The 14,926-nt window shown below is 39.3% G+C and overlaps 1 protein-coding gene across 1 annotated transcript in view; it reads right to left on the bottom strand.

Annotated features, from left to right (window-relative positions):
* LOC147663410 (nicotinamide N-methyltransferase-like) overlaps positions 1–13,831 on the bottom strand; it is a 145,401-nt gene extending 131,570 nt beyond the window's left edge. The window contains exon 1 of the mRNA XM_086950478.1: positions 13,638–13,831. Coding sequence (XP_086806604.1) covers positions 13,638–13,785 — 148 coding nt within the window. The 5' untranslated portion in view covers positions 13,786–13,831. The remainder of the gene's footprint in view (positions 1–13,637) is intronic.
* Between the last annotated feature and the right edge of the window lie 1,095 nt (positions 13,832–14,926).

Raw genomic sequence — 14,926 nt, 5'->3', positions numbered from 1 at the left:
TCTTTTCTCCCCTGGCACTCAAACTGATCATGTCCGCTCTGGTGATTTCCCGGCTGGATTACGCCAATGCCCTGTACAACGGCATCCCGGCGTACAGCCTTCAGAAGCTCCAGATGGTTCAGAACCAGGTGGCCAGCTTGGTGTATGGCCTTTCCCGCTCTCACCATTCAACACCCCTACTAAAGGCGCTCCACTGGCTCCCTGTCAAGGAACGTCCCTTTTTAAAAATGGCTGTATGGTTTTTCAGGCCCGTCAGGGCTCCGCTCCCGCCTTCATTTCTTCCTTGATTAGGGAATACGTCCCTGCCAGACAGCTTCGCTCATCGTCCCAATCACTTTTGCAAATCCCGTGCTACAAACGTAAAAAGTGGGGAGGAGCCAATTTTTCAACTTTGGCTCCTACTTTTTGGGAACTCCCTCCCCGACCACCTACAGTCTGCTTCACATTACTCCTCCTTCCGCAAAGACCTCAAAACTTTTTTGTTTAAACAGGCCTTTTCTTTGTAAATTTGTCTTACCTAGCTCACTGCGCCAGCTATTTACGGCTTCTCTCTGCTAAACTTGTCTCCACAGCGCCAAGAAACCGCACGGTGAACGTATCGCTTTACAAATATTTGAAATTCAATTTAAATTCAAATTCAAATTCAATTCAGTTAGTTGAAAACAGAAAGTTAGGGTGCATGGTTGTGTTGTGTTTAAGAAGCAATTTGAATGGTTAAGAAAAAGTCACTAAAAGCAATATTGCCATGGATAAGCTGGTGTATTGAGAGGTCAAACATCCTTGCTGACTTAATTTGCAACATTGTAGAATACACTTTTGAACCTGAGAGTTCAGGTAGGAGGGAGTTGCTATGGTAACAGATAGAAAGGTCTGAGAGGGGGAAGGATGTTGGATTGAAAATAGTGAGGGAAGACTTTTGATTGGTTGAAATAAGGCATATGTGTACAAAGTTAGGGGCATATTATCAAGCCTGTGCGCTAAAATTATCGCTGCTTTATCGGCCGAAAACGGCCGATAAAGCGGCGATAATGGGCTTGATAATATGCTCTATGGAATTCCAATCGAAGCACATGTTAGATGTGAAGACATCTAACATGGGCTTCGATTGGAATTCCACAGAGCATATTATCAAGCCCATTATCGCCGCTTTATCGGCCGTTTTCGGCCGATAAAGCGGCGATAATTTTAGCGCACAGGATTGATAATATGCCCCTTAGAGATTTTCTGTGCCAGTCTTGGTTTCAGTGTATTAAGTGCACACCTTTTGCTCTGCTAAAGAAAAATTGCTGTGTGTGTGTCTGACACTGTTTTCAATCTTCCAAAGCATTTGTAAAGGTAAGTAATGATTTATTTAATTTAGATAAAGACTTGTTTGCTCTATGGAGAATATTTTGAAGCAGATAGTTAAGTTTCAGTAGTGTAAGTGAATACTTGCACATAGGTCCTGTGTCGTGTTTCTAAAATGTTATTCAAAAAACGATTTTGGGTGCAAATGAATGGTATTTTCATTTGGCCCTTATTTATGATTGCCTTGTGCAGCCAGTGCCTCACTTTAAACATGGGAAATAAGTGACACTCTTGTGGCGCAAGGCCTTCATAAATAAGGCCTTGAGTTTGTTGGCTGTTGATTTGTTTTTTGCTTTTTGATAATACTTATTATGAACATTTGCAAGATAGTGGATTTGTATTTTGGGAAACAGTGAGGTTTCAAAAGTGATATTGAGTGGTTGTACATAGGTTCTGCGCAGTGTTTCTTTAATGTTATTCAAAAAACGATTTTGGGGGGAAATCAATGGCATTTATATTTATCCCATATTTATGATTGCCTTGTGGCACCAATGCATCTCTTTTAACATTTGGCGCACTTGTGGCGCAAGGCCTTCATAAATAAGGTCCTGACTTTTTTTGTTGTTGATTTGTTTCTTGCTGTGTTTCTAAAATGTTTTTCAAAAAATGATTCACACTCCTTCACTTACCTTTTTTACTGGTTCACTTAGTCCCTTTCTGACACTCCTTCCTTTACTCTCTCTCTTCTTTCTCTCTGTCACTCCCCATGTGTTACCCTTATTCACTTTGATCCACCCTCTTTCACTCCTCTTTACTTACACTCACTGCTATTTTCTTTCCCTCCGTCACTAGTGTTCCTTTTCTCTGGTTCCGTCACTACCTGTCATTCCCCATCCTTAACTCTCCTTCCTTTTACTTTTATCACCTATTCACATTCTCCCAGAACTCTGCTTTCGTTTTCTTCCTCTTTGTTCTCTTCTTTTGCACCCTTATTCATTTTCCTTTTCTCAGTTACTTCCTCTTACACCTTTTCTCTGTTTTACAATCTATTACACAGTCCCTCTGTGTTTCTCCCTCTAGCTCTCTTTCTCTTTACACCACTCTCTTTGTCCCCATTCCTCATGCTCACTCCTTCATTATTTATTTTTTTTTTTTAAGTGCGCTGACTGAACGCGCCCCGGTACGCGCACCGGGGCACTCACCGGTACGTGCACCGGGAGTACTCCAGAGTGAAATATATAAAAAAATGAATATACTTTAAAAAAAATATATTATATTAATATACAACATAGGGCTCATTTTTAGATAAACATACCTTTCTCAGCTATAGACATTTGCGAAAAAATAACCTTTAGAAATTCACTAAAAAATACATAGGTATGAAGCCCTATAAAAATTCAGGAATTAGCAGTTAAAAAACCTATGAAATTCATAGAAAAAACCAAAGGTTTCACTCCAGTTATAGTTAGGAATAGCAGTTAAAAAACCTATGAAATTCACTGAAAAAACCATAGGTTTCAAACCAGTTATAGTTACCTGGAAATTTTACTGGCATAAAACCATTGAAATTCCCACGTTATAGTTAGTTGGACTCACTATAACTTGCGCGTGTAATGCACTGATGATGACGTCACATATCACAATATGGCGGACGGTGCCTGCTAGGCACCTCTGCTATATATGTCAGAGGACTTCAAGGCAGGCAATCGTCTTCCTGTCCACTGCTGTGGCCCCCACCATTCTAATAGGGCAGGGGATAAATGGCGGGCAAATGGAGAAATATGTTGGATGGCCCGCCACCTCCGGTCGGGCGGTGGCGATCCGCCCAACATCATAATGGCCCCCTAGTGTTGAAGAACTGATTTTAAATATAATTTCTGCCCAAACTTGACTATGTGGCTAGGGGCATTTAAAAATACATAAACTGCAATATATTGGCTTACAAGGTACCCCGGGAACTCCCTTAAGTGTCCCAGTGCTGGGGCAAGGTACTTTGTAAGGGGGACCCTTATAAAAGAGGTATTAGAAGCCCTGGGGATAGAGAAATTGCACATTTCACTTCACTCATTGTAGTAAAATACTTTTCAAAATCAACGTTTGTGCTAGGGGCACTATGTAGTGAGGATCTACATTATGTTGTATATTCATGACCCCTAATGTCTCACCTAGGTGTCCCATGGATAGGGAACATGTAGCTATAAGCAGGGTTCTGAAAAAGATGTTTTATAGGCTCTGGCACTGGAGAAATTGGATATTCAATTTTCCCCATTGTGGATCCCCAACCCCATAGGTTAACATTGCAATAGTTATGAATTCACAACTACCGCAAGGAATATAATTAAAGGACTTAGTGTAACAGATTGTTTTACCGTTTCATCCTGTCTTTGTATTGTCTTGCCAAAGTGAAACCGTTCCAAAACCATACTCATCTTCGGAAGATAGTGTAAATCCATTTTTAATACGTATTTCATACTCCTTAAGTTAGTCACCTTCGCCATTTGACAACTCAGGAAGATTCTCAAAAACGTCCCTTCCCTCTGAGCCCAAGCAGTGCATGAACAAGGAGGCTTTTCTTTCTGTGCTCAAGGCGGTATCTGGGACATTTAATATCTGGGACAGGTATCCAGCCCAAACCTTCCTTAGTGGAGGCCATTACCAATCTCAAGTACCCTGAAAATAAAGATGAATTAACCACATTTCTTGGTATGACAAAATGCTCTAACTAATCTCTTCCTGGTTTTGCTCAAAATTGAAAACATGAGGGCTTTGTTAAGAAAAGGGTGTGAATTCATAGAAATTTGTATTACTTTTAAATTACTTTAATTTCAGATCACAAACCTTTAAAATAAGTATTTACGAAGAAAGGCATTGACTGTGTGTCACACAGAATAAGAAAATGGGTAGTTGCTCTGCAAGACTTTGACTTTCAAGTTTTCATATTTGCCAGGCACTAACAATATTCTTGCTGATTGTTTGTCGAGGCTTGGTGGTGATTCTGTGTCTGAGACTGATAAAGATGACTTGTTCATTAGTGAAGACTATTCTGAGGATTTTAACATTTGTATAGTAACTGAGGGGGTTGTCACCGAGGAAGAATGGGTCACTAATCTGAGTAATAATGCCACTTTACAACGGGTAGTTGGCTTTGTGTGCGATGGCTGGGGTGAGAAGGGTGAGTGTGATGATGAAATAAAGGGTTTCTGGTGAGTTAAAGAAGAGTTGTCTTTGCACAACGGGTTATTGTTTAAAGAAAGTAGATTTGTTCCGCCTTTATGTTTACGTCACAAGTTGATTGAGAATGCACACACTAATCACATGGGCATCGCCAAGACAAAAGAGGGTTAGAGAAGCGTATTGGTGGCCTGCCATGGACACACAAATTGAAAGGTCTGTTTGTAGTTGTACACAATGCTCAGTCAGTGACAAGATTCGCAAGTGCAGGACTCAACCTATGGTTGTCAAAAAACAGTCCACAGGGCCTTGGGTAGACATTGCTTTAGATATCTTAGGCCCTGTTAAGGTTAAGACACTGGCTCGGTAGGTTTTAGTGTGTGTGGACAGGTCATAAAAACTGTCAATTGTGTAAATTCTTCTTCAGTATATCCTTTCTTGATGATTTGTTTGCAAATTAAGGTTTGCCAAGTTCAATCTTGACAGAAAATGGACTACAATTTACTTCTGGTGCTGTTGAACAATTTTTAAGTAAGAGAGGGATTATACACAAACATTCAGCTCTATATCACGCAGAAAGCAGGGGGGTTGTTGAAAGATTTATTAGAGTTCTCAAGGAAGCAATGCAATTGGCCCTTGTGTACAGCTGTAATTGGGAAGAAGCTGTTAAGAAAAAAGTGTGTGAATATAGATTCACACTCCATTCATCAACAGGTGTTACACCCTTTACCTTGATTAAAGGGAAGGCAGTAAGTACTTGTCTCAAACCTCTTTGGGTTGCGACAAAATGACAGAAGTTGGTGGTACTGATAGTACAGTTGGTTAGAAGGATCGAGAGTTTGAAAAAATGGATAGAAGGAAAAGTATATTTGATGCAAGTAAAGCAGTAAAGAAAACAGTGGTGTGTGTTGGTAATTGGGTCAGGATCAAATTAAATTACCTGAAAGAACGTTTGGAATCTCTAAATTCAGTCAACCAACTAAAGTCATAGAATTGTTGGGAAATGCTGTTAGAACGCAAGATCATAAGGTGTGGAACCTCAATAGAATTGCCAAATGTTCACCTAAATGTTCTGAAGAGAACACTCCTGGTGTCTCTGATTTTGCCTCACAAACAAATGTGAGAAGATCTGGCAGGCAAAGATTAGTTCCTCTTCATCTTCAAGATTGTGTGTAATACATTTAGCCTTTCTCAATCACCCTTGTTAGCTTATTTCCTGTTCTTCTCTGTTTAAAAAAAGGGAGTTGATGTAGTTTTCCTATCAATACTCATGCTTCCTCCTTTCTTTGTGTTCCATGGCTCATGCACCCCTACTTGGTTCTTGTGCAGAATGTTCTTCTATTAGAATGTTTACCCTTGAACTGCTTGCCAGTTTATCCTGTTCCTCGAAGGACGAGGTATCTTGTTATGAAGACACAATAAAGATCTTCAATCAAATGAAGTACTGCCCGCCTGTTCATTTCTCCTTCAACCATACCTCATTTAGGCAAATAGTATTGATAAATGTAACAATATGCTGTTGTTGAATTTATCCTGAAATGTAAAAAAGAAAAAATCTTTCTTGTCCATAAGTCAAAATTCAGCCTTCCAGTGTTCTGCCCTGATTGGTCAGAATGAAGATGAATAGCCAGGCTGCTTTGATGAAGTGATACGTGCAACCTAGGGAGAGAGGCTATCTTTTGTAAGAGGAACCTGTTCCACAGAAATACCTGATCAGGGGGGGTCATAAAGCATCAGCTTCAAAGGCTGAAGGAGGACAGGCAGAAACAACGAGGTCTAGCTACTCTTCCACCCTGAATGACAGGTTAAAGGAAAGAATTTTCAGAAATGAGTCATCCTGGGGATTGGTTTAGCCAGTTCTTACTTCTCTACTCAGACGTCAGCCATATTAAAGTTTGGAAGAATAGCTCTTTCTGGGAGACCATTCTGCCACACTTTGTAGAAAATGGTCATGCTCTGGGGTGTTGCCCTGCCCCTCATTGGACAGGAGTGCCCCGGAAATCAAACTTGCTTCAAGAAGATCAAGGAGTGGACTCCATGTAAGCTCCAGGCTAACACAGCTCACCTGGACCATCACCAAGAATCACCCACCTGAAGTGTGTCTAGTAAATTTGTAAAGGCTTTGTCTAAGTGGATTGTCAGAACAGAAGTCCCAAACTTTAATGGACCATCTTGGAGATTATAGATCCTTGGATTGTGTTTCAGACACATTTTGGAACCCAAAAAGAATATCTGAAATAAGTTCCAAAACTTTGGAGAAATTTGGAGCACCTTTGCAAAACAGCTCCATAAGTGGACCGACTCACCCTGGCAAGCCAAGCCGACGACCCACAACTGCAAGCCGGACTGCCCTGCATGTTTTTCTCACTGAAAAGCTCTGGAGTTCTGACTTTCAGAGTTTGTCTGGGAGCTCCCCGGAAAGCATGCTGGCGAACCAAAACTGAACCCAGCCTGGTGAGGAGCATCAAGGGGCCCGAGGGAAAATGCCCTGTAAAGGTTTCTAAGTCCGAAGGTAAAAGACTTGACTGACTCCAACCATGAGAGTCAAGCTGTCCACTTTTAACCATGACCTGGCCTGGATCTCTAATTGTTCCCACTAAAAATCTCTGGAGGTTCAACTTCCATAGTTTGTCAAAACTGTGACTGGTGGAGAGCATTGAGTGACCCTGGCAGAAAAAGCTTCAGGAAAGTTTCTAAGTTAAAAGATAACAACTTTGACCGAGGCCTACCACGAGGGGTAGTCACACAGGGCTCCATCACTGTTGGTCTGAAATGTGGACTTTGTCCAGGGCGAGCGTAAGCAGATATCCCAATAGGCGCTATAAGTTTCTATGTGTTATGGAGTACTAAAGCTTAGAAAACTCTTATCTCAAGTTCCTTTTAGTTTTTCGTGTCATTTTAAAGATTAAAATATTTTCTATTTTCATACATTTCATTGTGTGTTCTGTATTAAATATGTATTGACTTGTTGGTTTTAAATGCTTTTCATACCTGTCTTGAAGTTAAGCCTGCCTGATCACAGCCAAGTTACAAAGGGTTGAGACATATTCTGAGCCCTAAACTGTGTTAGTGGCCTTATAGTCAATGGTAGATGAATATTTAACACTACCAATAATTCACTTTCTAACATTTCATGACTGTGGATAAGGAATTTAAAGTTCTCCTTTCATTAAAGTGAATTAAGATTAAATAAATCATCTGGGTTGTCTTAGAAGACATTTTTTGAGTTTGGACTAAACAGTTTTTTAGATTTTCCAAAACTGTTCTAAGTCTGTTTTGCTACTTGTTATGATCCAAAACTAGGGATACAATGGAGCTAAACCTAGCAAATTCAATATGGCTGAGCTTAGGGTGCAGTATAGGCTTAGGAGGCAGCATGCTTCCAACAAGATTAGGAAGGCATAGATACCCTAAGTTGGCAGTGTATGCCCAGGCGTGGGCCTCTTGCCCACTTTACCAATGGATTCAAGCTAGCCTGGCTGATGAGGTCTGTTAGCCCAAAGCCGATCCCACAATGCTTGTTTCTGGTCCAGGGAAGACATGGCTTAGCAGTTTGGGCTGGAGCATTCCCATGGACACAGGGTCACAACTGATTTTCATATAGCTGTGTCTGAACTGCAATGGCAAAGTGAGCTAAAGAACAATGCTGGATTCAACCCAGATCTATGGCTGGGGGTGAGTGTCTGAAAAGTTTCAGTGCTCCGTCCATCATCCTCTTGTGTTTGCTTTGTTCACCCTAAGTTGGCAGGGTATGCCAAAATGTGGGTCCCTTGCTTACTTTGCCACTGAATTCAAGCTATCTTGGCTGATTAAGGCTGTTAGCCCGAAACCGATCCCATGATGCTTGTTTCCGGTCCAGGAAAGACATGGCTTTGCAGATCGGGCTGGACTGTTCCTATGAGGCACAGGGTTAAGACTGATTTTCCTATAGCTGGCTCTGAACTGGGGTGGCAAAGTGAGCTAAAGAAAGATGATGGATTCAACCCAGATCAGTGACTGGGGGTGAGTGTCTGAAAAGTTTTAGCGCTCCTTCCATCCATCCTTCCATCCATGAGTCGGTGTGGATATGTGACTTGTTGGTTTGGTTTTAACGAGTGTTTGTGTGCGATTCAAGATGTGCCTAATTGTTTCTTATATTTATTTTAATTACGCTTTATTACAATTTTGATAAAACAACATAAATAAATGTAATATTTTTCATCATACAATGTACTCTGCATTATAATTGGAAAGACCAGTATTTATTTTGTGACTTTGAGCACTTTAAAAAAAAAGAATGTCAGACATATTATCGACAGACAGAATATCGACATGCAAAAATATCGGAGCAAAAATATCGACAGCAAAAATATCGGAATCCTATCTTCATAAAGGTAAGTACAAAAATATCGAAAAAATAATATCGTAGTACAAAAATATCGGAATCAAAAATATCGTTTTTTTAAATGTATTAATAATAATGTAAAAATAATTTAAAAATACATATAATTTTACAACTATTAAATAAAAATATTAAAACAAAATTAAAACTAATACATATACATTTAAAATAAATAAAACACTTAATAATGTAAAGTAATTTTAATTTTTTTCATGTAATTTATTTGATTTAATGTAATATTTTTTTGTTTTTACCCTGTACGCCTGTACCCCAAAAACCCAAAACTGACCCTGAACCCTAAAAATATCCCTGTACCCCAAAAACCCAAAACTGACCCAGAACCCTAAAAATACCCCTTTACCCAAAAACTGAACACTGACCCTGAACCCTAAAAATACCCCTTTACCCAAAAACTGAAAACTGACCCTGAACCCTAAAAATACCCCTTTACCCAAAAACTGAAAACTGACCCTAAACCCTAAAAATACCCCTTTACCCAAAAACTGAAAACTGACCCTGAACCCTAAAAATACCCCTTTACCCATGAACTGAAAACTGACCCAGAACCCTAAAAATACCCCTTTACCCAAAAACTGAAAACTGACCCTGAACCCTAAAAATACCCCTTTACCCAAAAACTGAAAACTGACCCTGAACCCTAAAAATACCCCTTTACCCATGAACTGAAAACTGACCCTGAACCCTAAAAATACCCCTTTACCCAACATTAATTAATGTTATTTAATTACCAATTAATTATTAATTAACAATAACAATAAAATAAATATATTAGCACATTTGCTGTAATTAATTTATTTTAATAATTAATATTATTTTTCCCAAATAATTAATTAAGAATAACAATAAATTATATATAAACAAATTACTATAATTAATGTAATTAAATAATTAATAATAATTAATTACCAACTAATAAATAATTATAAATATGTAAAAATTATATTCATTAATTAACTAATTAATAGAAATTAATTACCAATTAATTATTAATTAAAATATGTACAAACATATATCAATTAATTAATTATTATTAAATTACTTCCCACCCTATTCCCCTATAAACCCATAACCCGCTACAGAACATATTTATCAATTAATCAATTAATTAAAAATATTAAAAATGATTTCTCAATTAATTAATTAATAATCCCTACTAATTATTAATTAATTTACCATAATTAAATTACTTCCCACCCTATTCCCCTATAAACCCACAACCCGCTACAGTAGTAAAAGACAATATTTAATTAAATTACATTAAAAATAAATAATAAAACATAATAAATACAATATAATATACACTAAATTTATTTAAAAATTGATATTAGTAACATCAAAGTTATTAATTTCGATATTATTGACATCGATATTTACAACTTTGATATTACTGATATCATACCAATATCGATATTAAGACTGTCGATATTACTTACCTTCGATATTTTGTCCCATCGATATTTAAACTTCGATATTTTTGTATATCGATATTTAAAAATCGATATTTTGTCTGTGTACCAAAAAAAACTTTTTGAGGCAGTGGGTTTCTTTGATTCATTTTCTCCTGCTGGATCTCCCTGCGGCATTTGATACAGTCAACCATAAGATTCTGGTTGACCGCATGCAGAGTCTGGGGATCAAGGACACAGCACTAGATCTCCTCCAATCCTTCCCGGCCAATAGACAACAAAATGTGGCATTGGGTAACTTCACATCTAGACCTTTATCCTTGCCCTGAGGAGTCTCCCTGGACTCGACTTTGAGCCCAACATTGTTGAATCTTTATCATACCACTGGCCACACGTATCAAAAATGCTGTCTTCTCCTGACTTCATTCGCTGATGATACCCAAATTGTGATACCCAAATTGTGGTATCACTAGCAAAATCTGAAATCAATTCTGGCTCTGCATTGAGGACCTGCATGTACAATATAATCAAGTGGATGTACAACGGTTGCCTTGAACTGAATGCCACAAAGACAGAGGTCATCTTTGGCAATAACCCTTCATTATAGAAGCCGGCATGGTGGCCGCCTGAGCTGGGCCAACTCCCGGAACCCATAAAGAAAGCAAAAAATCTTGGCTTTCTGTTCTATTACCAGTTGAAGCTCATAGACCAAGTGAACAAACTCACATTTGTCTCATACTGCTCTCTAAGGCTTGTAAAAAAGATTGACAAATTCCTACTCCCTGAGCTTTTGAAAATCGTGATCATTGCACTGGTACTCGCACGGATCGACTACTGCAACATCCCCTATCTCAATCTTACTTCAGGCCTTCCGGAGAGGCTGCAAATGCAGCGGAATGCAGCTGCACGCTTCCTCTTCACATTTCAAAAATATGAACCGGCGAGAGGAGCCATCATGAACCTCCACTGGTACCCGTCAGACCACGTTGCAGGGTCATGGTCCTTTGTCTGGCCTATAAATCACTGCACGGACTGGGGCCCATCCATTTCAAGGAGAAACTTAAATGATATATGCAAGGGGGGACTCTTCATTCCTGTTCTGCCATGGACTTGACTGTCGCCCATTTAGGAGGACCACTTGGGGTAGGAAGAGCTTTTCAGGACCACAGCGGTGCTCTGGAATAGTCTGCGAGTGACACTGAAATCTGCTCCCTCCTTGCTCGTCTTCAGCTCCAAATCTATTTCTTACAGCGCTGCATTTATTCCAACCCTCTTTAGTGCCAATACGCTCTTGAGCATGAGTTTGCGCTTTTTACATCATATTCATTTTCATATTCCTTTCAGACATCTGTCTCACATGACTTGTGTGGGTAGTAGAGCATGGAGAATAACACAAATGTCCTTTAAGATCTCTTGCTCTCTCAGATGATAGGTGTGGGGAAATACTTGCCTATCCTGTTAGACCTCACTCTCATATGGCAGGTGTGAGTTGTAGGGCGTGTTAAGAGAGAGTAGCCTCACTTCTCAATCCGTTCAATCAGATGATGGGAGTTTGCAGTAGTAAGTGGAGAGGGCCTGTCATCTGCGCTAACATCCCTCTCTCTGACAATAGGTGTGCATAGTAGAGTGTAAGAAGAGAATGCACTCTACTCAATTCTCTCACCAAGCAGAAGGCTGTAAATAGTAGATTCTGATAAACACCATCTCCAGTAAGACTCCTTTACTACAGTAACAAGTATGCATACCAGAGCGTGTTCATACATCCCCTACTCCTTTTCACATTCCTGCAGGAGTCTAGTGAAATTGTAACTTTTTTTGTATTAACAATCTAATTATCACAGTACTTATATGTTGATACATCCTCTCAAAAACAAGGACCACAATACGCATCCCTACTAATAGGGTGCATTGAGAACTAATCTAATCTTTTTTACTATACACAATCCCTAGAGAGTTCCACAAGAACCTAAAACAAAGTTGAAAGCAATATATATTCATTATTTTCAAAGTATTGATCCCTTAGACACCTCTTCTCCAAATCTAGGGGGACACCATGACTTTCTTGCTGCCTCGTTAAGTAGCTTTTTTTCTTCATTTCCACAACAACTCTAATTTTTCACAGCAAACAGTAATAACAAGCATTTTATTTTTTACATTCCAACAGCCAGCCTATGAGATCGCTCACAAGACTCGCTGGTGCCTCTCGCTCTCCAGTTTCGATCTCATGCTTTCACAGGACCTCTGCAGGACTCTCAGTCATGAGGCCAACTAACACAATATACAATTATTTTTGACCCAAATACCTCAAAATATACTTAATGGATTTACATCACATAACAAAAAGCCCAATCTGCGGACCAATACCTAGCTTCCTGTCAAAAGTTACATGGACGTTTTAGTAAAGTTTAGATTTTACACACACAAAACCCTAGCAATTCAGCAGTTATAGTTATAGTTATCTCAAGTAACTATAACTCAGTGTTATTGACAATGATGTTTTTGTCAGTGAATTTCCTACAAAACATTAATCCATCACAGTGCAAAGCCGCCTCCTGTTTTGAGCAGCATTAGGTTGGCCGTGGGGCCTGGCATATGGCCAGGCCCTGCAGCCAACCTCCTCATACGGTCAATGCCACGCTTCACCAGGTTCTGGGCGCTATGTTTGTGTCTAATGTGATGTTGATTATAGTTTACATAACATATGGTAGAATATCTGCAGCTGCACTCAGGAGTAATTGTATTATCATGAAAACAGTGAGATATAAAAGATTCATAAAAAGAACTAGGGAAATATATTTGTATATTCCATTCATGAAGCAGCATGCTTTTAACACACAGGATTTTATTGGGACCAGATCTATAATACAATTCATCCCATCTCATTCACTTGTGCATTCTATATACTGAGTTGCAGAAACAGCCTCCTTTGTTTTTATTCCAGTTTTCTAGTTTTGAAATGTACATTATTTGTGCAATGTCAGTGAAAATAAGTGGTATTATTGACATTCAACTTGCTTTTCAATGCACAATGTACAATATGTTATGGATAGATTGTAAATATTAATATACTGTACAATGTACTTTTCATCATCAATGTGCTTTTGACGAGAGCACAAGATTTTACATTTGTTCATTCTGTCAACTGTCTACTCCTGCTTCTGTTTTCACTAGCAACAAACATGTGAAATACATTTATTAATCATTCTTGTCTTTAAATGACCAGAACTCATGAAACAATGAATGCACCGAAAGAAACGAAGCACTCGTAATATTTTTCAGAATTCAATGCATAAACATAGAGCATATATTTGTACAACAGTAATATTTCACCACCGCTTCAGCTTGGAAAACAGGGGTTATAGGAAACATACCTGAGGTGAATATTTTGTTGAAAGAAGGTAACATCTGAATAACTGAATCCTCAAGGAAGGCAGAATCATTTCCAGCATATGTATCCATCAATATAGCTGCATCCAAGTATCGTTCGTGGAGCTCTTTTATTTCAGAAAATGATGCCATTTTCAATTATTCAAAGTTTCAAGGTCTACTTCTTCTGTGTGTGCACATATTCTTATAGTAAACCATCTAAATTACAAATGATTGAGGAACAAAAGTCAGTTTTATTTGTGTGTGCTCCAAACCTCATCTAAATTCTATTCTTCTTTGATGTCAGCTGAGTGAAGCTTAGAAATATTTACCATCTTGTTTGCAAAGCCTAATGTTGTGATTTATGCCACATGTCCCATCACCTTAATGGAAACAGATACAGCAATGCTATTTCTGCCACTAAACTGAATCCTTCAAAATATGCACTTGCAACTCATTCTTTGAACAGGCTTGGTATTGAGATTTTTTTTTACTCTTTTTTATTGTACTATGAAACTAATTAGTATCACAACAATACTAAAAAGTTAAAGTATAGCCACGTGGGTCCCATCAGATCCACTCAAAATCTGTTCAATGTTCCAGTGTAGGAAATCACCACATTGTGAATATTTCTATAAAAAATAAATGGAGTTTCTAAATGGGAGAGGGTACTCACATCAACTAAAAAAAAAACACTTTGGTTATATAAAAACAACGTCCGTGGTTGCTGTATCACAAGAAGCTAGCAGGCTCTAAAGACATGTGTGCTATGTGGGACACCCCCGCGCCGCACGGCCACCAGCTGCTGCGTGTGTTCCCCCTCTGCCTGCCTTCTGCCTCGCCGCCGGCCTCGCTGACGCCGTGGTCGCTCCCCTCTGGTTTCCCAGTTGTTCTGCCCTAAATTTGTGCTTGTCTGTTTCTGCCGTCTGCTCGCGTATTTTGCTGTTTTTCCTTGTTTTGCCCGTAATTTGTGCTTGTCTGTTTCTGCCGTCTGCTCGCGTATTTTGCTGTTTTTCCTCGTTTTGCCCGTAATTTGTGCTTGTCTGTTTCTGCCGTCTGCTCGCGTATTTTGCCGTTTTTATTTGTTTTGCCCTAAATTTGTGCCTGTTAATTTCTTTGTATCCCCTGTGCCGTGTCCAGTTTCCTTCCTGATTGGCCGCCTACCTCGCCGCCCTCCGCTCTCGCTTCCCGCCACCGCCATTGGCCCCGCCCCTTTTTCTCTTCTGTTCCCTCCCCGCTCCCGCCTCCCAGCTGCTCCGCCCACCCGCGCACTTCGCCTTAAATGGCGACCGTG

This window comes from Lissotriton vulgaris, unplaced genomic scaffold, assembly GCF_964263255.1.
Source record: "Lissotriton vulgaris unplaced genomic scaffold, aLisVul1.2 SCAFFOLD_1807, whole genome shotgun sequence".
NCBI lineage: Eukaryota > Metazoa > Chordata > Amphibia > Caudata > Salamandridae > Lissotriton > Lissotriton vulgaris.
This window is presented reverse-complemented; position numbering and strand designations above follow the sequence as displayed.